Source organism: Hemiscyllium ocellatum, chromosome 42 (assembly GCF_020745735.1).
Source record: "Hemiscyllium ocellatum isolate sHemOce1 chromosome 42, sHemOce1.pat.X.cur, whole genome shotgun sequence".
NCBI classification, from domain to species: Eukaryota; Metazoa; Chordata; class Chondrichthyes; order Orectolobiformes; family Hemiscylliidae; genus Hemiscyllium; species Hemiscyllium ocellatum.
The window spans coordinates 33,942,873-33,969,118 of NC_083442.1; the positions used below are offsets into that span (position 1 = coordinate 33,942,873).

Consider the following 26,246-nt stretch of genomic DNA (forward strand, 5'->3'; position numbering starts at 1 on the left):
AACTTTGCTGACTGCACTCTAGAAATAGAGCTGAGACCAAGGAGGAAATGATGATTGATGTGAGTTGCTTGACCATAACAGTAGGATTTGTGAAACATGACAAATAGTATGTGGGTAAAGTATTGGACAGTATACTCATGCCACATGCTAAAGAGCATCTTTCACCAAGGTCTAATGCTGATCCCTCTCTGGCCTGCATGTAGTTTAGTGGTTTTTCTTTCAAAGAAGAGTAAGGACATGAAAGTTTAATGAGCATAATTTAAACTAGAAGATTTATAATGGACAGTGCCTGAATTGTGACCCATGTTGATTGGCACAAGATTTGCCTATTCATTGATGACTGGACATAGAATGACAACTCTATATAGTCCATATATCCCACTTATTCTCTCTTATTTGAATTGATTGAAAGTGGTTTTGGGCATAACCTATGCACTGAAAGAAAGCAAAGATAGAGGTTCCAGCAGCCTTGGGCGAATATATGCACCCTTTACAGACAGATATAGTGATTTGTTTCCTGAAATGTCATGGACCTGAAAGATGAAGTCTGTTTCTATCTCCATAGCTCCTACCTCACCTAAGTATTTCTGTTTTTTTTTCTTTTGTTATTTCAGATATCCAGCATTTGCTTTCGTGTTAGTGCTCTGTAACAGAATAGTTTATCTTCTATCATTTAAAATACTTTTGAGTTGATTATAAGCATGTGTAATTTCACAAATGTGTAATGTCCACTATAAATATGTCTAATTTCACAACCCTAAATGAGTGTGATTTGGAGGCTGGCATTGTAACTTTTATCAGTTGATGCCATGTTGCTCAGTAGAATTACTGGTGTGAAACACAGATTGATAGAATTCTTCCTATGGGTGAAGTATATAATTGAAATTTGTTAGATTTTCAAGAAGTTGACAAATCTGCCAAATGATTCTTTACAATTTTTGAGGTTTTTAAAATTTGTTCAATAGGATGTGGCTGTATGTAGGCCAGACTTTGAATAGATTTACATCCCTAAAGCTCATGAGTGAACCAGATGTATTTTTTGACAATTAGCAAGGGTTGCAATTAGGCTAGGCTTTAATTCCAGGTTTCACTGAATTTAAATTTCTTCATCTATCATGGTAGGATCCAAACCCATGTCCCTACAACATTAGCCTGGTTTCTGGATTCCAGCAACACATTTTTCGGCTCTGATCTCCAGCATCTGCAGTCCTTACTTTCTCCTTCTGGATGATTAGTCCAGTGACATTACCACTCTGCACTGCCTCCCCAATTTAAGACCATACTCTGATTTTGAATGCGTAATGTGGGCTGTCATTCCAGTACTACACTATCAGATGTGCTACGTTGCAAATAAAAATGTTCAAAACTCCATCTACCCTTTTAAACTAATGCTGGTCAAAGAAGAAGGGAGTTCACCAGGCCAATAACTATCCCTTAGCCAACATTATTTTTAACATAAAATTTATCTGGTCATTTGGTTGTTAAAAGGATGTAAGACAGAGGCAGAGAAGCTTTAAGTTGATAGCTAGAATGAGCCAGTTGTTTTGAGGAAAGTTCAGATAGAATAGGCTTTTTATTTTACAAATTTAGAAGAGTGAAAAGATAATTTGATGAAAAATATTTTTTTGATATGTATGCACTGCAGCAAAAATCATTAAAATGAGCAAGTTTCAATGTATAATACAATTTAAAATGTAAGTTTTAATTCATCATTACATTAGATATGTCATAACATGCCTGAGTAGGTTGATTTAAAAACTATTGAAACTTGGGTTTTGTCGAGAGAGGCATTCTTGTTTTCATTTGGTGTTTTCACATTTCAATGTAGTAAAGAAAGAAGATTCAAACAGCCTTTCCCACAATATTGTTTTGTCTGCAAATAGTGTTAAGTAACTAAAGTTACAGTAATTTTTGTAGGCTGCCATGATGGTATTTTGTATTGGCAAAGTGTGTGCCAAATGATACCCGACAGATGCATATCAGCAATGTGACTATGAAATAAATGTTTGGTTCAAAAATGACTTTCCTGAGATCTTTACTTTTACTTAATTTGTAGCATTACAATTTACTGTGAAAATTATCTCTGACATGTTTAACATAATTTATCTATTGTTTTGATTTTTTTTAAAGTTGCTATCTTTCCTTGAAAGTGTGAATATTTGCTGAGGTGTGATTCTGGGATATGGTGCTGCCCAGTTGCCTTTAGTAACATATTGTTGACTAGTTAATTGTCATGTTTGTCATCATCCAGTGTAGATGTCAACCCAGGTTTAGTCCAGAATTTCAAACAACTAGTGATCAGGAACATAAAACATGTCTGATTGATATCTGCCTTCCCTGCTCCTGTCACCCAACCAGCTAGCCTAGGATGCTAATTTTAGTTTAGTAATTCAGCTCCTTCAAAATCATAAGCACAGACTTGAAATTGAACTTTTGGCTGTGTTTGAACAGTGTGAACATTGTGATGGGCTTTCATATCTATATGTGATTTTATAAGAGGATAGGATATCATGGTGCAGAATATAATTAGAGCAATGGTCTGCATTGAGTGAAAGTGCCTGCAGTTCAGTTTAACTGTGGATTAACTTTTGGTTGTCTTATTAGTACATAATTAGAATTAAGGTTGTGTTACATTACATTGCTTGATAATCCCTGTTTTATTTAAGAGTTCAAATAAAATAGTTAAGCTAGAAAGGCAACTGTTTGCAGAATGTTTGATCATGCTTTAGTTGTATAAGTTGTGATGATCTGACAGCCAATCACTAAGCACTGAAATTTCAGAAGAATTGTTTAGGTCACCTTGAGAGTATTAGAATCGCCATCTAATTCTGTTTGCATACTATGAGAGAGAATTCTGTAACCATTGTCTTCCTTATCAATCAAAAAATCTGTCCAATTCAGCCTTGAGCATATTCTGTGACCCAGTCTCCACTGTTCCCTGTAGAACAGAATTCCAAAGATTAACAACCTTTTTGAAGAATAACTCCCTTTACTGTCCATTTTAAGTAGAAGATCCATTATCTTTATACAGTAGATCTTCGTTGAAGATTCCCTATGATGTGGATCATCGTGTCAGCATCTCCTCTGTTAGGACCCTTCAGAACTTTGTATTTAGCTACGATTGCCTCTTATTCTTAAACCCCCAATGATTGTAAGCCCAAACTACTCAAGCTTTCCTCATCATAAACAGCTCATCACACAAATCAACTTAATGAGGGTCCTCTAAACTGCTTCCAAGGGCGAGTATGTCTCTCTTTCAGCACATTAGTACAAAACTACACAGTACTTGTGTGTGGTGTGTACAATGTCCAATGCAGCTATAGCAAGACTTGCCTATTTTTGCATTCCGTGCACCTTGCAATAAATATCTGCATTGCATTAGCTGTCCTAATTACTTCCTGTATCACTGTGCTGCTTTCTTCTGATGCTTGTGCAAGGATGCTGGGGTCTCTCTTTGCAGCATTCTGTAATTTCTTTCCATTTAACTAATAATCTACATTTCTGCTGTCTGCCAATGTGATCAACTTCACATTGCCCCAAATTATACACTCTGTCTTGTTATTGAACATACGTTTAACCTATTTGTATCTCTTGCAGAGTCTTTCTATCCTCCTTGTAACTTGTTCTTACTATCATCAGCAAATCTGTCAGTTCCCTTCATCTAGGATATCGTCAGAGATCACTAATATCATTGGCAGTTACTGTTGCCTTTGCTGAAAGTAATCCATTTATCTTGCTTCTATTTTCTGTTAGCCCCAGCCCTCTATTGGCTCTAATTTCTTAGCCCACATCTTGCATAGTAGCTTGATATTTGATACCTCATTGAATGCCATTCAGAAATCCGAATGCATAGCAAGTGTTAATTTCCCTTTAATCCACCTGGTTTGCTGCATTCACAAAGAACTGCAATAAATGTGTCAAGCATTTCACTTTTTTGCACAACCCATTTTGACTCTGCCTGAGTAGGATCAAATTAATGCAGATGCTGGAATCTGCATTGAAAACAGTAAATGCTGGAGATTACAGTGGGTCAGACAGCATCCAGTGAGAGAGAGCTCTGATGAAGTGTCATCTAGACTCGAAACATTAGCTTGCTTTCTCTCCATGGATGCTGTCTGACCCACTGTGATCTCCAGCATTTAACTCTGCCTGATATGATTTTTCAGACATCAGTTTGCTGCTTTCTCAGTCATGGATTTTGGCATGTACCCACTGACGTGTATTAGACTAACTGACCTACGGTTTCCTGCTTCTGGGACGGAAGTGTGAAATTTGACAGTTTTATAATCTGCTGAGATCTTTTCAGGAGGGAGGGAACTTTGGAAGATTACAATCAATGTATCCAGAGTCTTTGCAGCCACAACCTTTAAAACCCAAGGGGCTTTTCAGCCCTCTGTAATATTCCCATTACTTTTTGCAAAAGATTGTTTTAAATTCCTCCCACCCTTTTGATTTTCTTCTATATTTTGGATGCTTTTGTGTGTTCCGCTGTGAAGACAGCTACAGAATACTTGTTCAGCACCTCTGCCATTTCCTTGTTGCACATGATTAATTTCCCAGTCTCATTCTCTCAAGGAACTAATGTTCACTTTAGCTGTTGTTTTACTTTTTAATGTATTGAAGAAACCTTTAATATCTATTTTTATATTTCTTGCTGTTTAACCTATTTACCCAGTTTATTTTATCTTCCTTCTTATCCTTAATAGTTTTTATTTAAGTTAAAATTGCAAGTTCTGTGAATCCACATTTTTATTACTTGAACTGAATGTTAAATTCCATTGTGTTCTTTATTTAATCCTGTCTATTTGCATATTGATATATCTAAGTGGCTTAATTCCTGTTATGTTCCAGAATGTGGTGTTTTATGAAACTGTCCAGAATAAACTCTGAATTCATGCTCCAGGCCACCCTGCCATATTCTTTGTTCAATTTACATGAAAATTCAAGTTGCTAATGATTATTCTAGTACCTTCCTTATAAGCCCCTGTTATTTTTGATGAATATCTGCCCAACAGTGTCACTACTGTTAAGGGGCCTATAAACTGTTTCCACCATTGGCTGCTTTATTTTTTACCTCCACCCAAAATACAGATAATTTCTCACTGTGTGACACTGTGGTGTTTGAGAAGTGTTCTGTGCTGTTTTTATTGCAGAGGGTGTTGTCACAGTGGTACAAAAATGTCTCCTTCAGATAGGCAGTTATTGCACAGCTTTTAGGTTCTTGAGACTAAAGCATCATGAGTGGGCAGGCTCAGGGCTCTCAGGCCCAGCAACACAAGTCACTGACCAAGTCAGGATGGTGAGTTTTTGTTGTGAGAAGGTGTCTGCTGGTTGTTGGAGCTAAAAGGTTGAGTTCTCTGCTGCTTGGGTGAAGTCTTAAGACAACAAGGCTTCCTCTTAAAAATCAAAAGGGGCAGATTGTTTCTTTTTGGAATTTCTCTCTTCTGGGCTGAAGAGCAATAGCATGTGAAAATCATAACTATGTTGCAGAATTTGCCTTTACCAATGGTGTGGTTATGGGATACTGCCTGTATTAGAATGATTGAGGTTAGTGGTTCATAATATATTATTTTGATAAGTATTTCAGTAGTGTAAAGTTGTGCTGATTCTTTTGTTAACCGTGTTGTAAAAATAAAGTATGTTTTCACGAAAGCTTAGTGGTGGACCAATTGAATCAAATCTGGAATATAACACCTTAGACTTAAAGGTTAGGGTTACGCCATCTCCATAATATACTTTAGGGGACTAGCCGGTTTGTAACAGTACTGATCTCATTCTTGATTAGCAGAGATGCTACATCTTCTTTTCCTTATTTTCTTAGAACTTCTTTGACTATTGTCATCTTAAATTTTTTCAGTCTCCTGTTTGTGGTTTGCATTTTACTTAAAGCAGGACCTCTATCTCAATATAATATTCTAACTATTATTGAGCCATCTTCCAAATGGATAGCCAAAACTGTCTTGAAGGACAAGGGCAGCAGATACATGGAAACACCATCACCTACAAGTTTTCCTCCATGCGACTCACCATCCTGACTTGGTCAGTGGCTTGTGTTGCTGGGTCAAAATCCTGGAATTTCCTCCCTGACAACATTGTGAGACTACCCACGCCAAATGAACTGCAGCAGCTCAAGAAGGCAACTCACCAACACCTTCAGGGCAACTAGGAATGGACAATAAATGCTGGCCAAGGCAGTGCTGCTTACTTCCCATGAATGAATTAAATAAAATTCCAGGATGATTTACTAACTGGTAATGGGGAAAAAGATAATTGATTTTTGTTTTCACATCATTCCTCGACCAAGAGCACTTGGTTAACCTCTGTGTCACTGCTTGGATTAGTCTCCACCTCTGCTGCTGCCTGGTTTGCTGTGTTCTCCCAGCCTCCTCCTTGTCTACTTTGGATTGGATCCATTAACTGAACTAACTTTTGATTTGCAAAATTCAGTGCTTCACGGGGTAATGCCATTGGAAGCCACTAAATCCTGAGTTTTGGAAGTTAAAATCATAATAATCACCACTGTAGCTTCTACTGTATGTCACGACTGGGGAAATGTGTTTATGTTAATGTTGATATTTAGGATTCTGAACATAGCCAGTTTCAGAGAACTATAATGTTTTACCTCTTGCTGACCCAGGCTCTTCAACATTGGACCTGTTGTGTTAGGAAAATAGCCCTATAATACTGTCTGAAGGGAGAAGGCTGCGCATTGCAATATTTGTCTACTTTTGGCTTGTTTAAACTTAGAGATTGTTTAAAGTTGTAGAATTGGGACAAAAATCTCTTGTTTGTTTAGATTTGACCCAGTCTGCAATGAACTTGATTACATGACAGCTAATGTTCAAAGTTAGTGTTTGACTGTGCTGGCTTTTCAGAATGATTTAGTTCAATGAGGTAAAGGCTTTGTAATGACTCTGAGTGAGTTTCTGTCTGGACTTGCTGCTTGGTCTGTGTTGGGAGTGGAGTTTCTGTATGATGTCATTCTCCTCTGCAGATGTTGACACTTGTGTTTTGTGTGCTCTCTCCAGTAATAATATCTGGGTGGGTTTCTACAGTTTTTAAAAAAAATCTGGTTACAGGATATAGTTGAATCCTGATGAAGGTTGTTAATGTAGTTAAAGCATTGAATGAGACCTGGTGCAGCAGAGAGAATTAAATCTGATGTACTGTTTTGCTCGTTGTATGTGAGATCTATTTTCATAGTAATTAAATAACATGATCTTAACTGAAATGTGCATGCTGATGTTCACCTGTGAATAAGAAGTTTGGTTTTCTGGAGATAAATTGTGTGGTTTTCTTGAGCTACTGTTTCAGGAATAAAAGGTGTTTAGAGAGAAGAATTGGATGATTGTGTAGAACACTTTCATTTTGATGTGTAATTGTTGATAGTTGATATGTTTCTTGGTCTTTACAGAAGATTGGAATGCTGTGGGAAAATTGATTTAAATTTTGTTTCTGCTAGTTATTGGTTATAACATATTTTAAACAGGCTTCAGCCAAAGTGAAGTTGAATATTTGAAATTATGATGGAGTCAAAATGTGATGTTTAGGTGCCAGTGTTAGACTGGATGGACAATGTTGAAAATCTCTCAACACCAGCTTATAGTCCAACAGGTTTATTTGGAAGTACAAGCTTTCAGAGCGCTGCTGCTTCGTCAGGTAGCTAGTGGGGCAGGATCATAGGGCATAGAATTTATCGTAAAAGATCAAAGTGCCATACAATTGATACGATATATTGAACAAACCTAGATTGCTGATAAGTCTTTAATCGTTTTGAATGGGTTTCAGTTTTCAATTAATTAATATGTACATCCCAAAGCTGCTTTCCCGTTGAATTCCTGAGATAACTTAAGGTTTTATATAAAAAAAAGTGACACCTCAGCTCAGATAATGCATTAAAGGTTGTTAGAATCATAACAGACCAGCTCCTTTCTGTCCATTATATGCATTTTTGTAATTCAGTGATCCTCCCTCAATCAGCATATGTGTGTTATTGTGCATTTCAAACTACCACTTGACAATAAAAATCACACAGTCATTGACTTATTAACAGAATTCTTGTTCTGCAACTCTACATTTGCTAAAGGTTTAGCAATCGCCATGTACTCTGACTTCACTGGAAAAGGTTCAAGTTTGGAAATCTTGGAAAAGTTGCAAAAGGCAGTTTGAAAATCAAATCTATATAATGATTTCAAGGAAAGCCTTCCATTCTTGAATACAATAATAATTGCACTCCAATAATCCATTGGATTTTTAAAAAGAACTAGCATTAACATTTTACAACGACTATATCTCTGAGGGTTTTACAGCCAGTGAATTAGTTTTTGAAATACAGTCTCTGGTGTGATGTAGGAAATGTGGCAGCTAACTTGAAACAGCAAACACCCACAAAGAGCACATGTTCTGAACAAATAATTGTTTTGTTTTATGAATTAAATATTGGCCAGGATGCTGAGGGAAAACTCCCTTGCTCTTCAACAGTACAATCTTTTACATTCACTGATAGAGGTAGGTGGACCTCTGTTATCATCTCATGCAAAAAATAGTCTCTCCAACAGTGCAATGCTTCCTCAAAACTGATTCAAGTGGCCTTGATGTTTTTAGTATCTAAGCTCTGGTGTGGAGTTTAATTCAGAAGTGGATGCCAGCTGAACCAAGGATAGATAGCATCTTGGGATTTCACCAATGTGCAAGTCTTTAACTTTGGGTGTTTTATTTCTCCCATTTGTGTTCATGAGTTAACTAACTCAGATTGGAAGTTCTGAAGAAGAATCATTTTAATTAGATGGAAACTCAGCCATCGCACTATTTTTTAATATCAGATTTCCAACAACCACAATACTGTAATTTGTTTATGAGTGTAAAATAGATTGGCAAATGACCATAAGGTATTTTGGTCCAGTATGCCATTGCAGGAGCATTGTTCTATTTACATTGAAAGAGTATTAGTGGATTAATGCTAAACCTGGTTCTTCTCATCAAAACAAAATTTTCACCAGTTGCACTACTTGTAGCTTGATAAGTGAATTTTTCAAACTGAAGTCATTTTCTTAGGTGCACATCATGAAAAAGCACACTTTAAAGATTTAACATTTATAGATATATTACTTTCCAAGTTGCTGTTGAATAGCAAAAAACTAGTATATCATTTTTTTCTGATTTTTAGTGATTTTTAAAACTGGGTTACTCATAAATGGAGAGATAGAGACCTATTAAAAATGTCATAATGCTGGATATCACAAAAGATGAATTAAACTACAGCTGGCTACTGCTCTTCAGATTTTTTAAAATGAAAAAATTGTGTTCTGTAAAATGATTGCAAACATTTTACTTTTGGGGCTATGTAAACTATTTTTGTCATAAATTTAACCTGTAGCCAAACAATAACTTAAAGCTTGATTTGTCCTCCATTTCCGAGTTGCAATTGAGATAAAGTTGTAGCTCCTGCACATTTAGGTGCACTCCTGCCAAGATCTATGGCATCGCTTTGTCTGAAATGTTGTTGGGCATTTCCTGTTGTGACAGCCATAGGAAACAGAACTTGCGTTATAGTGTGCACTTTTCAATTATTTGAAATATGAAAAAATTATTTGTGATAAATGTTAAAGAAATACTGCCTTGGGTATACAAGTGCAATTATTAGAACTTCTTTAATGTTCTTCCATTGTAATTTTTTTAGAAAAACATTTGTAATGTATTATCCCTCCAATGAGAATTTTCTTTACTAACCAGCTGTTGGTGGGTTCAGTTATAGGACTAAAGTTTCATGTTTGTACAGTATGCAATTTCAAAATCAGTGAAGTCATTCTGGGGAAAATTCTCTGGCTGAATAGTGATTTGCAAGCCTTTTGCACACAGCCACAGACCTCTCAGCCCTGTGCAGGTAAAGCCAGAGAGGAAAGGTTTAACTAGAATTACTTCCATTGAAGCTACTATGTAGATGTGATTTTCAAACTGCCTTTCACATCTTGGGGCGCGGCACGGTGGCACAATGGTTAGCACTGTTGCCTCAGAGCGCCAGGGACCCGGGTTCAATTCCTGCCTCAGGCAACTGTTCTCTGTGGAGTTTGCACATTCTCCCCGTGTGAATTGGCCATGCTAAATTGCCCGTAGTGTTAGGTGAAGGGGTAAATGTAGGGGAATGGGTCTAGGTGGGTTGCTCTTCAGAGGGTCGGTGTGGACTTGTTGGGTCGAAGGGCCTGTTTCCACACTAAGTAATCTAATTTAATCTTTGTACCTTTTCCATTGAAACCAGAAGTGATGGTAATTGCTAAACCTTAAGCAAATGGTAAAGTTATAGGTCTTAAGTTTTTGCTGCTTATACACTACTTTCTGTGCCTTTGTTTATGTTTATTTGAAAAAAAGTTTTGTGATTTATTGATCAAGTAGTTTTAAACTTACTAGGGCATTGGTACTTTTCTCCCTGCCTTCCCATACCTCTTCACATGATTATTTTGGAGGTAGTTTAACTGATGAAGATGGTTGGAAGGAACAGTTATTGAGGTCATCAGGATTGTTGTCCTTTCTTACCGGAGAAGCCGAGTCAGAGTTAATTCTTTGCTTCTCTCACTCCTTGACAGAGGAAAGAAATGTTCATCGTGGGCTGCATTTTCTTTCGTTTTGTCACAGACTCTTATTTATTATGAAGCAATTTAAGATTGAAAATTATTTTTTGTTTTCCCCTGTCTTCACCCACCTTTTGTGTAGGCTCTGATTTTACTGTAGAACAACATGAGGAGCACTGACCACCATCTGGTGCCATGAAGTGGCAGATCTTTGTATTGATCTTAGCTAGTGAATGTTTGATGGCTCTTGTGTCCCTTGATGGAGCAACACAGAATTCTGGTCGTGATGTACTTATTTTCCAATTTGTTATTTGTGATGAGGAGCACGCATTCTGACTTATTTTCTTTTCTATGCCTTCCTTCAAAGGTCATATTTAAAAAGTTTTGGATGAGATATGAGCAAGTCTAATTAGATAAGCATTTGGTGTTCATCCTTAACTGCTTTTGCCAAGATGTTAGTGAGTCATCTTCTTGAACTGTTACAGTATGTATGATGTGGCAGCATCAAAGTGATGTGAGGATGAGAGTTCCAGGATTTCAATAAAGCATGCTGTTCAAAATTGGGATATTGCATGGCTTGGAGCATAGACTATTTTATCATAAAGTTGTACTGAGAATATTTTTGTCGGGCTCTGGATAATATTTGATAATAAGGAATCTCTGCACACATTTTTCAAGAAATTCTAAGAGCTATAATTTGTATCTTTTTAGTTTATTTTAAAGGCAAATATTTTGCGTTATCACCTACTGTTATGAAGATATGGGTGTACTGTACCTTTAAGAAAGTTAAGAACTAGCAGAACTAGCTAATAGCACCAAATGTTCTGAACAAGATATAATGTAACCTTTTGGTCCAGCAGCTAGTGTAGATGGTTGCCTGGAGACAAAAACAAATTTGAATTAGGCCAATCAGTTTAAATTATACCCTTTAAAAAAAACCCAAACTCCAATCAATATTAAAAGCCAATGACACTCACAACCCCCACCCCAGACAGACAGGCACACACATGCAGACAGACAAAGACCCACATGCGCGCACACATTTTGTGGGGTGAATTTGTATTGCAGAGTTACATTGAACTTTACTCAAAAACTGCAAACATTCATGTAGAACTCTGAGCTCAAAAACTGCAGAAATTTATATAAAACACTGTTATCTCACTTATTAGATTAGAATCAATCTAAAATTCAGGTTATAGACAGAGAACACAGGGGGCTAACACCTTCAATATATTGTCTAGCTATCACCATTGTTAGCAGCTAACCCGAGAATGCAACTTTAAAAAGAAGGGTTTTGTGATTTACACATGAAGGAAGTGAAACTATCACTGTATTCTAACAGATGAAAGGCTTAACTGACAATCAATGTTTCAATGTATAATTTCGGTTGCATCACACTGCAAATTTTTGCTATAAATTCTGTGTTACGATTGAGCCCTCCACAATCACCTGATGAAGGAGCGTCGCTCCGAAAGCTAGTGTGCTTCCAATTAAACCTGTTGGACTGTAACCTGGTGTTGTGTGATTTTTAACTTTAAGAAATAAAGTTGTTAATTTTTGCTTTAGTCCTTGGTCTCTGGAATTTTCACAGATTACTGCACGGGATAAATCGTTTGTGTTGCTGGTTTAAATTAAGCAGGAGGGTTTGCCCCATGACATGACGTAACAATAGATCACTACCATTTTACTCATGTGATACGGGTATGGAATGAGCGGCCAGTGGAAGTGGTGGAGGCTGGTACAATTGCAACATTTAAGAGGCATTTGGATGGGTGTATGAATAGGAAGGGTTTGGAGGGATATGGGCCGGGTGCTGGAAGGTGGGACTAGATTGTGTTGGAGATATCTGGTCAGCATGGACGGGTTGGATTGAAGAGTCTGTTTCCATGTTGTACATCTCTATGGCTCTATAATCATATCTTAGATATAATGTGGATGTGCCAATGTGGACAAAGTTAAAAATCTCAGAACATCAGGTTATAGCCCAACACGTTTATTTGGAAGTACAAGCTTTCGGAGTGCTGCTCCTTCTGTCTGACAAAGGAGCAGCACTCTGAAAAGTTTGTACTTCCAAATAAACCTGTTCGACTATAACCTGGTATTGTGTGATTTTTAACTTTGTCCACACTGGCACTTTATATTAGATATAGACAACTGGATTCAAATGAATCTCTTATCTGCATAAAGAGTGTATGAGGGAGATTAGCAAGGTAAAGAGAGGATATGGGATAACCTTGGCAAACCAGGTTAAGGTTAATCCAAAAGGTATTCTGCAAGTTTATTAAGAGCTAGAGAAAGAGTAGGGTGTCTTAAAGATCAGAGGTTATCTTTTTGTTGAACCTCAGGAGATGGGAGGGACATTAAATTAAAATTTTGCATCAATTTGTACTGTGCAGAAAGAAATGGAGGCTAGAGAACTCTGGGAAAGAAATATTGACGTTTTGAAAAGCGTTCACATTACAAAAGAGGAAGTGCTGATGGTCTTAGAAAATGTAAAGGTGGATAAATCTCTGGGACTTTATCTAGTGTATCCCAGGATGTTGTGAGAAGGTAAGGACAAAATTGTGGGGTTCCTTGCAGAAATATTTATCTCAACTCTAAATAAGGGTGAGGTGCTGAATAACTGGAGTGTAGCTAATGCACCTTTATTTAAGAAGGGATGTAATGAAAAGCCTGGGAACTATTGACCTCCGAGTTTGTCTTCAGTGGTGGGTATGTTGTTGGAAGTGTTTTTGAAAGGTAGAATTTATATGCATTTGGAGAGTCAAGGAGTGATTAGGGATAGTCAGCATGGTTTTGTGGGAGGAAGATCTCGTCTCGCAGACTTGCTTGAGTTTTTTGTGTGGAATTAACCAAAATGATTGAGGGCAAGGCAGTAGATGTTGTTTAGTTGGACTTTAGTAAAGCCTTTGATAAAGTTCTGCCTGGTAGACTTATTAGTAAAGTTAAATCACATGGGATTCTGAGTGAGCTTGCCAATTGGATACAAAATTGACTTAATGCCTGGAGACAGAAGAATGTTGGAGGGTAGTTTTTTTGGACTGGAAGTCTGTTACCAGCTGTGTTCCACAGGGATTTGTGCTGGGTCCACTTTTGTTTGTCATTTATACAAATGATTTGGATGAGAACATAGAAAGCATGGTTGGTAAGTTTGCGGATACACATAGATTGGTGGTTTAGTGGATGGCAAAGATAGTTATTTAAGATTGCAAAGAGATCTTGATCAATTGGATCAGTGGGCTGAGGAGTGACAGAGTTTAATTTGGATAAATGCATATTGCATTTTGGCGATTAAAAAAGCAAATGCAAGACTTATAACAATAGAAGTAGGGCCTTAGATAATGTTGTCGAACAGAAGGGCCTAGGGGTTCATGTACATAATTCTTTGAAGTTTGCATCACATATATATCAAGTGGTTAGGAAGGGTTTTAGCATGCTTACCTTCATTGTTGAAATCTTTGGGACTTTATGTTGAAATTATACAGGGCATTGGTGAAGCCTCTTCTGGAGTCCTGTGTGTCGGGTTCTGATCTCTTGTTATAGTGTGATGTTGTGGCTTTAAGAGATACATTTGCCCTGGTTTCTTTTAAAGACAGATTGGGGGACAGGTATAGAGCAGTCTCTGACACGATAAACAGGGGTTTGGGGTTATTTAAAAATTTGAGCAATTGAAGCAGCCTGATTGAGTGTGTTCAAGCTCACAGATTAAGGATGTTTAGTTATCTTACAGCAGCTCCCCCAGAGGAATGTGTTTGCTGCCAATTTGTGAATGATGATCTTTGTGAACGGTACTTGAACGATTCTTGACTTGAGTAAGTTGCATTTCTAAATACAGTGGCCGAGTATTATTACCGCTGGACTGTTAATCCAGAGACCCAGCTAATATTCTGGGGACCTGGGTTCAAATCCTGCCATGGCAGACTGAAATTTTGAATTCAATAAAAATCTGGAATTAAAAATCTATAATGATGACTATGAATCCATTGCTGATTATTGGAAAAACCCATCAGGTTCTCTAATGTCCTTCAGGGAGAGAAACTGCCATTCCTACCTGGTCTGGCCTACATGTGACTCCAGTCAAGATTACAGTGGTGCTGAAAAAGCACAGCAGGTCAGGCAGCATCCAAGGAGCAGGAAAATCGATCTTCATGGGGCTTCTGTCCAAAACGTCAATTTTCCTGCTCCTTGGATGCTGCCTGACCTCTGCTTTTCCAGCAAACCTTCTCTGCTATTCATAGAACATTGCAGTACAGAAATGGGCTTTTGGCACATGATGTTGTGCTGAATGTGATGCCAAATTAAGCCGTCCCTTCTGCCTGCCCTTAGTCCATATCCCTCCATTCCTTGCATTTTCATATGCTTATTTAAAAGCCCCTTAAATGCCCCCATCATATTTTCCTCTACTAGCACCACCCTGGCATCCCATTTCTCAACGACTCCTACTCTGTGCTTAAAAAGAAAACTCACCCATTACATCTCCTTTAGAATCCCTCCCCCACCTCACCTTAAGAGCATGCCCCCAGTGTTAGTCATTTCAACTCTGGGAGAAAAATATTCTGACTGACCATTTTATTTATGTATCTTCTGTCAAGATTCCCCTCAGCCTCTGCCACTCCAGAGAAAACAACCATAGTTTTTCTCACCTCTGCTTGTAGCTCATACCCGCTAATCCAGGTAGCATTTAGTAAACCTCTTCTGCACCCTCTGCAAAGCCTCCACATCCTCCTTGTAATACGGTGACCAGAATTGGACACAATGCTGTAAGTATGGCCTAACCAAAGTCTTATAAAGCTGCAACATGACATCCTGATTCTTTTACTCAGTTCCCTGACCAATAAAGCCCAAGCATGCCAAATGCCTCCTTTCTCTCACTATCTACTTTTGTGACTACTTTTAGAGAGCTATGGACTTGAACCTCAAGATCTCTTTGTAGATAAATGCTGCCATTTAATTATATACCTTTCCTTAACATTTGATCTCCCAAAGTGTAGCACCTCTCACTTGCATGGATTAAATTGCATTTGCGATTTCTCTGCCCATGTCTGCAACTGATTTATATCTCGCTGTATCCTTTGGCATTCTTTTACACTGTCCACAACTCCAACTACTGGCTGAAAACTATCACAAAATATAGTTATGCTCAGTTAAGGCATAAATAATCTTCTACCTCAGTGCCATTTTCCTGCATTACATCTTTATGCTTTGAAACTCAGTATCTCAAAATTTGATTGAGTTTATAGTATCAAACTTCAGTACTGCTGAAAAAAGACACTTTCATCATTAAAAGCTTTTCATCATTGGCATTTCGCAACAACTAACAAAGGAAAGGGAAAACATTATTTTTAGGGTATTAGAGAAAAGTACTGATTCGTTAGCTTCTCGATTTGATTGAAAAAGGCATGCCATGGAGAATTCATTTGCTCATGTAACTGTCTGTCAACCTGGTCAGGCATTGTTTAAATTTCTCCAGTTTATTTCTCAGGGCTAGGCTTTGACCAATCAGAGTCAGTCTGCCTTTATTCAAATCCAGATAATCTAGAAATTTGTTCTTATGTTCAAGACACAGATCAATGAGTCTCCATGGTCCTCAGGGGGTTATGAATTCCAAGAAATTCCACCTCATCTTAAATGACCTATCGCTTGTCTGAGATTCTTGTTACCTGGTTTGAGATTCAACAGTAGAACAAAAACCTTGCTTGCATCTATGCTATTGAGACCTGGAAGGATGCTGAATGTTTGGTGCAAGCAATCACTTCTCCATCAGGCAGTTACTGATACTCCATGTGGTATCTTGCTGGAAAATTAGTCTAAAATTCTTTGTGGTAATGTATGTCATCAGATTGTAGCCCTTGGTTTTAATTTTATCTTTCTTGTTGCTTCACTGTAAAATCTTTGGTTCTGTAATATTTTCTATCTTGTTCAAAACACTTCATATTTGAGAGACCAATGTTTATCCCTTGGAATGAGTGATTTCAGTTTGGTTCGGAACTGTCCTCCTTTGTCGTGAAAAGTTTCATAAGGCTAGGACAGATGCAGAGAACACATTTGGTAAAATTCACATAAATCAGCACATCAATGGTAAAATAATTACAAACCAGTCACAATTAAAAAAGTCATCCTGAGGTGATGTGAGAGAAGGTATACCTTTAAGTGGTTCTGTTGTTGCTCAAATAGTTGGATGCATCACAAATATTTTCCATTTCATGAGAGTTCAAAATCAGGTAATTAAAAAGGCATTTCACAGTATACGTTTACATTGTAGTGGATGCCTTGTTATGAGAATGTAAGAAATAGGACCGGACGGTAGGCCATTTAGCCCTTCAAGTCTGCCTTGTCAATTCAGTAAGTTCATTTCTGATGTACCCCAGGCCTCAATTTCTCCTCCATGCCCAAGGAACCCTCAAATCAGCAATATTTAAATCATTGATTCATCTCCTTTTTAAATAATATGTGCCAACCTCTACAACTCTGCAGTAAATAACTTCAGGCATGCACCACCCTGTTGAGAGATGAAATTCCTTCACATCTCAGTTTTAAATGGGAGTTCAGTATTCTGTAATTATGTCCCTCGTTTGAGATTTCCCACTAGTGGAATTGTCTTCTCAGCATCGACTCTATCAAACACCCTCAGAATCTTCTATGTTTCAATAGGATTGTCCCACATTCTTCTCAACTCTAATGATTAAAGGCCTAACCTGTTTAGATTATTTTTAACAAGTCAACCCTTCATCACAGGAATTAACCGAGTGAATTTCTTTTGAGCTGTCCCCAGTGCCACTATATCCTTTCATCAATGGGACCTCACCAATGTCCTGTGCGGTTATACAGTAGTAAGTTTCCTTATTTTTAAGCCTTCAAACACCCAGCAATAAAGGCCAGAGTTCCATTTGCCATCTTAACTATTTGAACCTATATTTTATGCATAAGAACACCCAGATCCATCTGTAATGCCCCTTTTCTTTTGGAGTCTCTCTCTCTTTAAATAATTATAGCTTGCCTTTTGAACATTTCTGCCAAGTGCATAACTCTCACTTTCCCACATGAACTTCCATCTACCAAGTTTTTGCCCACTCTATTTTCTTATGTATGCTCCCTTGCAGGTGTGTGAGGTCAAGTCAAAGTGAGCATTGAACAAAGAAAACACATCCTCATTATACAGGTGAGTTGGGAATGATTACCTGACTCACTGATTTCCCTATGATAATGCAGGTGTGACATACCTAGCTTCAGGGGATGGCTAGAAAGCATTTCTGAATGGAAGAGATTGAATGATAGTTTAATTTGATAATAGTAGGGGAAGTAGTAGCAAATGAAGGGGGGGGTCTAATTGAAGGGGGGGGGTGTTCATTCGTACTCTTGCATGAATGTCGTCCTCACCCACTTCCAGAATGTTCAATCAGTATAGTTTAACCATTTAATTTTACATTAATGTCCAGAGAGATATTTCCATTTAATCTTTTAACTTTGCACCACCTCTTTTTGTATCATCAGCAAATTTGGATACCTTATTGTTTCGCCCCTTCCTCCAAGTCATGAATGTGGAATGCAAATACTTAACATCCAAGGATTACTCCTAGTGGCACTTCTCTAGTTATGTCTTTCCAACCTGAATGCCACGTCCAACACCTGAAGTATTGTTGGCTTATATCACGTTCAATAATCTTGCATGTGGCACTTCATCAAATATCTACTAGAAATCTAAATACACTTCATCTTCTGATTCCCCTTTATCAACTCTGCTTGTTATATAATTAAAGAGCTGTAGAAAGTTTGTCAAACATGCTGTCCCTTTCTCAATACCAAGTTGACTTTGTAAAACTTTTTTGTAAAAAATATTTCTAAATATCCTGCTATTTCTTGGTAATGGACATTACCTGCCAACATTTTCTGCCAACAACTGATTCTGACATATTTCCATTAAATGTTGTCGTGCTTTCTTGAAAAGAGCTATGATTGCTTATCTAAATTAAGAGCATAACTACAAATCTATTAGCTCATTAGCCGACCCTCTTAAGGCCATGAGATGAATACTGTCTGGACCACCATCCATCTATTAACTCCCCCCGGCTTGTACTTACCAGCCGCTTGCTTTTGTACTGCTTCCTTGGAGTCGTAAAACTATACATGGAAACACGGTCCAACAGTACTGACCAGATAACTTAAACTGATCTAGTCCCGTTTTCCAGCATTTGGCCCGTATCCCTTTACATCCTTGCTATTCATGTACCTATCCAGATGCTTTTTAAATGTAATTGTACTAGCCTTCACCATCTCTTGTACCAACCCATGCTACCCTGTGCGTGGAAAAGTTGCCCCTCGGCTCCCTTTTAAATCTTTTCCCTCTCACCTTCAACATGTGCCCTCTAAATTTGGACTTCTCCATCTCTTCATGATTGTAATTTTACTAAACTCTTCTTTCCCTTCCACCACCTGATTTATGACTATTACTGGAAAGTGTTTCATAATCTCTTCAGTGAAGATAGGAGCAAAATGTTTTTGTTCACTTAATCCACACTTCCCTTATCATCTATTAACTGCCTACTCCCAGGATCTCTCAGACGATCAGTACTATGTTTACTGACTGCTCATTTTTAAATAGCAGGAATTTAAATTTTTGCTATCTGTGTTTGCATTTCTCTTTGCCTTCCCCCTTACTGATTCTACTGATTCTAGAACTGCAGAAAATGTCTAAAATTTTATTCTGACCTGTCACTTGCCTTTGGACATTTATATGCGTTTGCCTTAAGTTCCCTGCTTTCCTTACTCTCCTTAGCTAACCGTGGGTGGTAGGTCCTCCCTTAAGAATTCTCCTTAATGGTAGGAATATGCTTATTCTGAATATACTGAAATATTCAGTTAAATGTCTGCATCTCTAATGATCTATCCCTTAGCCAGTGTGCCATCTTATTTCTGAACACTGTTGTCCTTATTTAGTTTTAGAATGCTAGTCTCAAACACAATTTTCTCCCTTTCAAACTTCATGTAAAGTTCAACCATATTGTGATCACCGCTATCTCGGGCTGTCCTTTGTTTGAGGTCATTAACTAATCTTGTCACATTACACAATGCCAAGTCTCATATAACCTGCTGTTTATTTGGTTACAGAACATAATGATCTAAGAAACTATCTTGAAAGCATTCCATGAACTCCTCCTTGTCCAGCTTACTACTGTAAATCTGAATTTTAAAGTTTCCATCCAGATTAAAATCACAAGATTATTGCTGTCCCTTTATCACAAGCTTTTCCAGTATTTCTTGTATACTTTGTCCCATATTGTGGTTAGTTAGTGGTCTGTAAACAACTCCCACGAGTGACTTCTTTGCTCCACTGTTCCCCATCTCGGTGGCACAGTGGTTAGCACTGCTGTCTCTCAGCGCCTGAGACCCGGGTTCAATTCCCGACTCAGGCGACTGACTGTGTGGAGTTTGCACGTTGTCCCCGTGTCTGCGTGGGTTTCCTCCGGGTGCTCCGGTTTCCTCCCACAGTCCAAAGATGTGCAGGTCAGGTGAATTGGCCATGCTAAATTGCCCGTAGTGTTAGGTAAGGGGTAAATGTAGGGGTATGGGTGGGTTGCGCCCCGGGTCGGTGTGGACTTGTTGGGCCGAAGGGCCTGTTTCCACACTGTAAGTAATCTAATCTAATCAAACTAGGTTTACATCATGACCTCCTGAGCCAATGTCATCTCTTATTGTTGCTCAAATGCCATCCATTATTAACTGCACTGACCCTCTACTTTTACCTCGCCTTTTCTTCCTGAATGACATATGCTCTTCAATAATGAGCGAATCCTTGTCATTCTGCAGTCACTTCTCCGAAATGGCTAAATTAAAGAAAGAATGTTGGAGATCTGAAACAAATCAGAACTTGTTGACGAAACTCAGCAGGACTGGCAGCATCTGTGGGACAAAACAGAGTTAATACTTTAAGTCTGGTAGCTCTGAGTCACAGATGCTGACAGACCTATTGGGTTTTGCCAGGAAATTGTTTTGTCTCTAAAATGGCTATTAGATTATGTTTATTTAATTCATTGTACGCTATCAGTTTGTTGACTTTGTCATGAATGCTTTGCACTTTCAGAAATAGAGCTTTTAATTTTGTCATTTTTGTTATCTTTGTAACACCTGGTCTTGATTGGTGTATTCAATTTTTTTTCTTTCTATTCCCTTCCTGCCATTTTCTGACCCATGTTCTCATTTTTCTTTTATTTCATCTCTACTTTTTGATATACCACATCTTCCCATGTGATAACTTGGCCCCAGTATTTAGTTTAAAACCTTCTCTACTTTCCTGATTCTGCAGTTGACAAGACCACTGGCCCCAGCACAGTTGAGGTGTAGACCTACCCACAGTATAACGCCCATTTTCCCCAGCGTTGGTGCCAACCCCAATCTTTGAGCCATGTAATAATCTGTAACCTATTTCAATTTTCATGTAGCTCAGCTAAAACTCCAGAGATTAAAACTTCTAAAGTTTCATTTTTAATTTCGTGCTTCGCTTGATATACATGCTGTGCAGAATGTCTTTCCTGGTTTTGCCATTTTGTTGTTACCTATGTGGACAATGACTGTTGGACCCTCCTTTTCACTGCAAGTTCCCTTCCAGCCCCTGGCAGATGTTCTGAACTCTGACACCAGGCATGTCTGTCTAAATTCTTGCTCTTTGCTACAGTGAACAGCATTGATCTCCCTCATTGTGCTATCCCTACTACTACTACTACTAGATTCCTTGTTGCTGTCAGAAATTTGAAATAATTAGTATTTTGCTTAATATGAGCATTTAAAAAAAATTCACTTGAGAAATGGGCATCACTGGCTGGCGAGCATTTATTAGCTGTCCTTGAACTAAGTGGCTTGCTACGTCATTTCAGTAGGCACTTGAGAGTCAACTACATTGCTATAGATCTGGAGTTACATGTCGGCTAGCCCAGGTGTGGAATGCGATTTCCTTTCCTGGAAGATATTAGTGAGCCAGATGGCGTTTTCTGATGATCAGCAATGGCTTCATGAATATCCAATTCCTCTACACCTCCATCCGCCATGACCAGGGCCTCCAAGCCCTCCGTTTCTTCCTCTCCCGACGTCCCCAACAGTACCCTTCCACTGACACACTCATTCGTTTGGCCGAACTGGTCCTCACCCTTAAAAATTTCTCCTTTGAATCCTCCCACTTCCTCCAGACCAAAGGGGTAGCTATGGGCACACGTATGGACCATAGCTATGCCTGTCTCTTTGTTGGCTATGTAGAACAGTCGATCTTCCGTAATTGCACCGGCACCACTCCCTACCTCTTCTTCCGCTACATTGATGACAGCATTGGTGCCACCTTGTGCTCCCACGAGGAGGTTCATCAACTTCACCAACACATTCCACCCCGACTTTAAATTTACCTGGACCATCTCTGACACCTCCCTCCCCTTCCTGGACCTCTCCATCTCCATTGATGATACCGACATCTTTTACAAACCCACCGACTCCCACAGCTACCTGGATTACACCTCGTCCCAGCCTACCTTCTCCAAAAATGCTATCCTGTATTCCCAATTCCTCCGCCTCTGCTATTCCTGCTCCCAGGAGGACCAGTTCCACCACAGAACACACCAGATGGCCTACTACTTTAGAGACCGCAGTTTCCCTTCCCACGTGGTTAAGGATGCCCTCCAACGCATCTCGTCCACATCCCGCACCTCCGCCCTCGGACCTCACCCCTCCAACCGTAACAAGGACAGAACCCCCCGGTGCTCACCTTCCATCCTACCAACCTTCGCATAAACCAAATCATCTGCCGACATTTCCGCTACCTCCAAACAGACCACCACCACCAGGAATATATTTCCCTCCCATCCTGGCACCTTCCCTGCTACTGCAGGAATTGCAAAACCTGTGCCCACACCACCTCCATCCAAGGCCCTAAAGGAGCCTTCCACATCCATCAAATTTCTACCTGCACATCCACCAATATCATTTATTGTATCTGTGTTGCTCCCGATGCGGTCTCCTCTACATTGGGGAGACTGGACGCCTCCTAGCAGAGCGCTTTAGGGAACATCTCTGGGACACCCGCACCAATCAACCTCACCGCCCTGTGGCCCAACATTTCAACTTCCCCTCCCACTCTTCTGAGGACGTGTAGGTTCTGGGCCTCCTTCACCACTCGCGCCTGGAGGAAGAACGCCTCATCTTTCACCTCGGAACACTTCAACCCCAGGGCATCAATGTGGACTTCAACAGTTTCCTCATTTCTCTCTTCCCCCCCCCATCTCATCCCAGTTCCAAACTTCCAGCTCAGCACTGTCCCCATGACTTGTCCTACCTGTCTATCTACTTTTCCACCTATCCACTCCCCCCTCCCTCCCCCTCCCCCAATCCCTGACCTATCACCTTCATCCCCTCCCCCACTCACCTATTGTCCTTTCACTTATCTCTCCACCCTTCAGGCTCTCTGCCTGTGTTCCTGATGAAGGGCTTTTGCCTGAAACGTCGATTTTACTGCTCCTCGGATGCTGCCTGAACTGCTGTACTTCTCCAGCACCACTCTAATCAAGAATAGAAATGTCGCATGTTCTTTTACGTGAAGCATATAATGAAATGTTTTATAAGTCACCACATCATAGTAATTGTATTATTGAGACATCATACATAATATAAAAAGATAAAATTAAGACAAGGTTCATCACAGTTCAGTTAGTGTCTCCTGGCACAGGGAGAGCTGATTAAGGAATGATGGAATATACTGAAGATAAGGGACAGAACTGCCATGTTGGGCTGTTGGAAGCCACCTTGACATTGGACTGGGAGAAACCTCTTGTTCCCCATCCAACACTCCTCCAGACGCTGCGGAATCTTCACCGATGGTTTCACTCCTTCAGGTGACTGAGCCTAGTTGTGTACCTGGAGTCCAGGCTGGGAGAAGTCAACCCAGGACCTGCTCCTTGTTCAGTGGGAGACCCTGGGCTGGGTGGAACCTTGTCCAGATCATACTTGCGTTGTTGCAATTGCCGCTGTTGGAGGCTGTCTCCTTTACCGGCCACTTTCCAGACTTTAAAGAAGAGAAAAACCAAGAAAAAAAAGCAAGAAGGACAACAAAAGTAAAGAGAAGTTTAAAAAAAAAGAGAAAGCTGATGATGGATGACAATTCTTGGACTCAACACCCTTACTGCGCTGCCATTTTGGAATACAGCATGGTTATCAATAGATTCCTCATTCTAAATCTTTTTTCGTGTTGAATTCATATTCCACCATCTGCTGTGGCAGGATTTAAACGCAGGTGCTGAGTTTTTGGATTAATAGTCTAGTGATAATACTGCCTGGTCATTGCCTTTGCTATTTGGCGTTAATATATTTTCATAACAATGTGTTAAATTATTTTATTGATCTTTTTAATGTACATCTACACCAACATTTTTGGATTCATTGAATTGGAGATGTTGCACATTATGACACTGTCAGAAAGCAAGTTAACACTTGAACCCTCTGAGAATGCAGATTGTTAATCATGATCTTTGTGCTTTGGGGTTAAGTCTATATCTCCAATTGTATCTAAGACCTGAATTTTCATGGCTCTTGAAAATACAGGTCATTGACTCTTTAATAAATCTGATAAGTACTTGCAGTATTCAGCTTTTAAAAATGACAATGGGCAGTGTGCCACTTGTATAATGCAGTGACTTAATTAAGTATCAGACTTGTATACGAGGCAGCAAGGCTAATAGCAGTCTTTTGAAATATTTGAATTTTTGAGATGCTGTGGCAAAAATGCTTCTACTGTGGAAGTTACAGTGGAATCTCCAACTGTTTATTTCATCACATGAATGACCAGGAATTTCCTCCACTCCTCTTGCCTGTCACTGGATGTGTTGAAATAATTTGTGGGTTACTAAGCAACCATTTTGGTTGCAATTTAAAGGCACCTTCTTTGACCACCAAGTCTTGAACTCAAAAATTTTGACTCTGAGGTAGGGACGCTATTGAGTATGCCATATGAATTCCCTAAGACTTAAGTAGACCCTTGCAAAATGTAACAGTATCTTGTATAGTCACGTTGTTTGGAAATTTGCATTTAAACATGAATGAAGATATTTGTTTTATTTGCAGCCTGTGGTTACAGAGTATTAGGCTGTGGTGATGTAATTTTCCATGCTAAATACAACTAAAAATGTAATCTGCCATTGATTTTGTTTCAGGTGTGATGTCATGAATCCTACTGTATGGATGTGCTATCAGTGCTGATGGCACCATTGATCCAATATGAATGTGCATGACATTGGAGGAAGACGACGCTATGAAGACAATGAGTTTACATTACGCGTTTACCCAGGGAATATAGCAGAAGGCACCATTTATTGCCCTGTTACTGCAAGGAAAAACACTAGTGCTGCAGAAGTTATAGAAACCCTTATTTATAAATTGCAGCTTGAAAAGACGAAATGCTACGTCCTGGCAGAAGTAAAAGAATTTGGTGGGGAGGAGTGGATACTCAATCCATCAGACTGTCCTGTGCAGCGCATGATGCTTTGGCCACGCAGTGCCCTAGAAAATCGATTCAGCAGCGAGGACTATCGCTTCTTACTTCGAGAAAAAAATCTTGATGGCTCAATTCATTATAATAATCTACAGTCATGGCTGAGAGTGACGGAGGAGCGAAGGAGGATGATGGAGCGGGGATTTTTGCCCCAACCCCCGCAGAAGGACTATAATGATTTGTGCAATCTCCCGGACTTGAATGAAAAAGCACTCCTGGACAACCTGCGCAACAGGTTTAAACAAGAGAAAATCTACACGTATGTGGGAACGATTTTAATTGCCATAAACCCTTTCAAATTTCTTCCTATTTACAACCCCAAATATGTAAAAATGTATGATAATCACCAACTGGGAAAGCTGGAGCCCCATATATATGCAGTTGCTGATGTGGCATATCATGCCATGCTGCAACGCAAAAAGAACCAATGTATAGTTATTTCAGGTGAAAGTGGTTCAGGGAAGACACAAAGTACAAATTTCCTGATCCATCATCTTACAGCTCTGAGCCAGAAGGGTTTTGCCAGTGGAGTGGAACAAATTATTCTTGGAGCGGGTCCTGTACTGGAGGTAAGATGCTGCTATAGATATTTCCCTTTTTATCGAAGGAAGACTACAGATGTAGTCAAATGCTGTTTTTATTATAATAAATCAGTGCTGTGTAAAGAGCAAGTCGTGTGATAAAATTGCTGGAAAATCTAGATCTAGATTCCTTAGATCTAAAACATTAACTTTGCTTTCTCTCCACAGATCTAGCCAGATCTGTTGAGTTTTTTCAATAATTTTTAATTTTTGTTTCTGATTTACAGCATCTGCAGTTCTTTGACTTTTCAGTAATATGTTGGTTGTGTTATGGATCAGACCAAACCCCCTTAAAATATATTAAGAAGATAGCCTAGACCCTAATTGCTTCTTATTTTAAAGGTGTGTTAAGCTGTTGTGCTCCAGATGCAATTTGATTGGTCAAACTACTCTTTCAGTAAAGCACACTTAATTTTTACAGTTAAAATACAGATAAAACAAAAGAATTGGATTAACTGTAACTATTAAAATGCTTAATAAAATAATATATATTAACTGCTACTAATTAACTGTTCCAATATAGTAACATCCCATACACACACCCTTGTCAAAGGCAAAATCAGTAAAATAGATTGTCTCATA

At 39.0% G+C, this 26,246-nt stretch overlaps 1 protein-coding gene across 5 annotated transcripts in view; it reads left to right on the forward strand.

The window, feature by feature from the left end:
• myo9aa (myosin IXAa) overlaps positions 1 to 26,246 on the forward strand; it is a 328,643-nt gene that overhangs the window by 33,056 nt on the left and 269,341 nt on the right. For all 5 annotated transcript variants that reach the window (XM_060853931.1, XM_060853935.1, XM_060853933.1 and 2 more), the window contains exon 2: positions 24,746 to 25,652. In XM_060853931.1, the coding sequence (XP_060709914.1) occupies positions 24,810 to 25,652 (843 nt within the window). In that variant the 5' untranslated portion in view covers positions 24,746 to 24,809. The remainder of the gene's footprint in view (positions 1 to 24,745; positions 25,653 to 26,246) is intronic.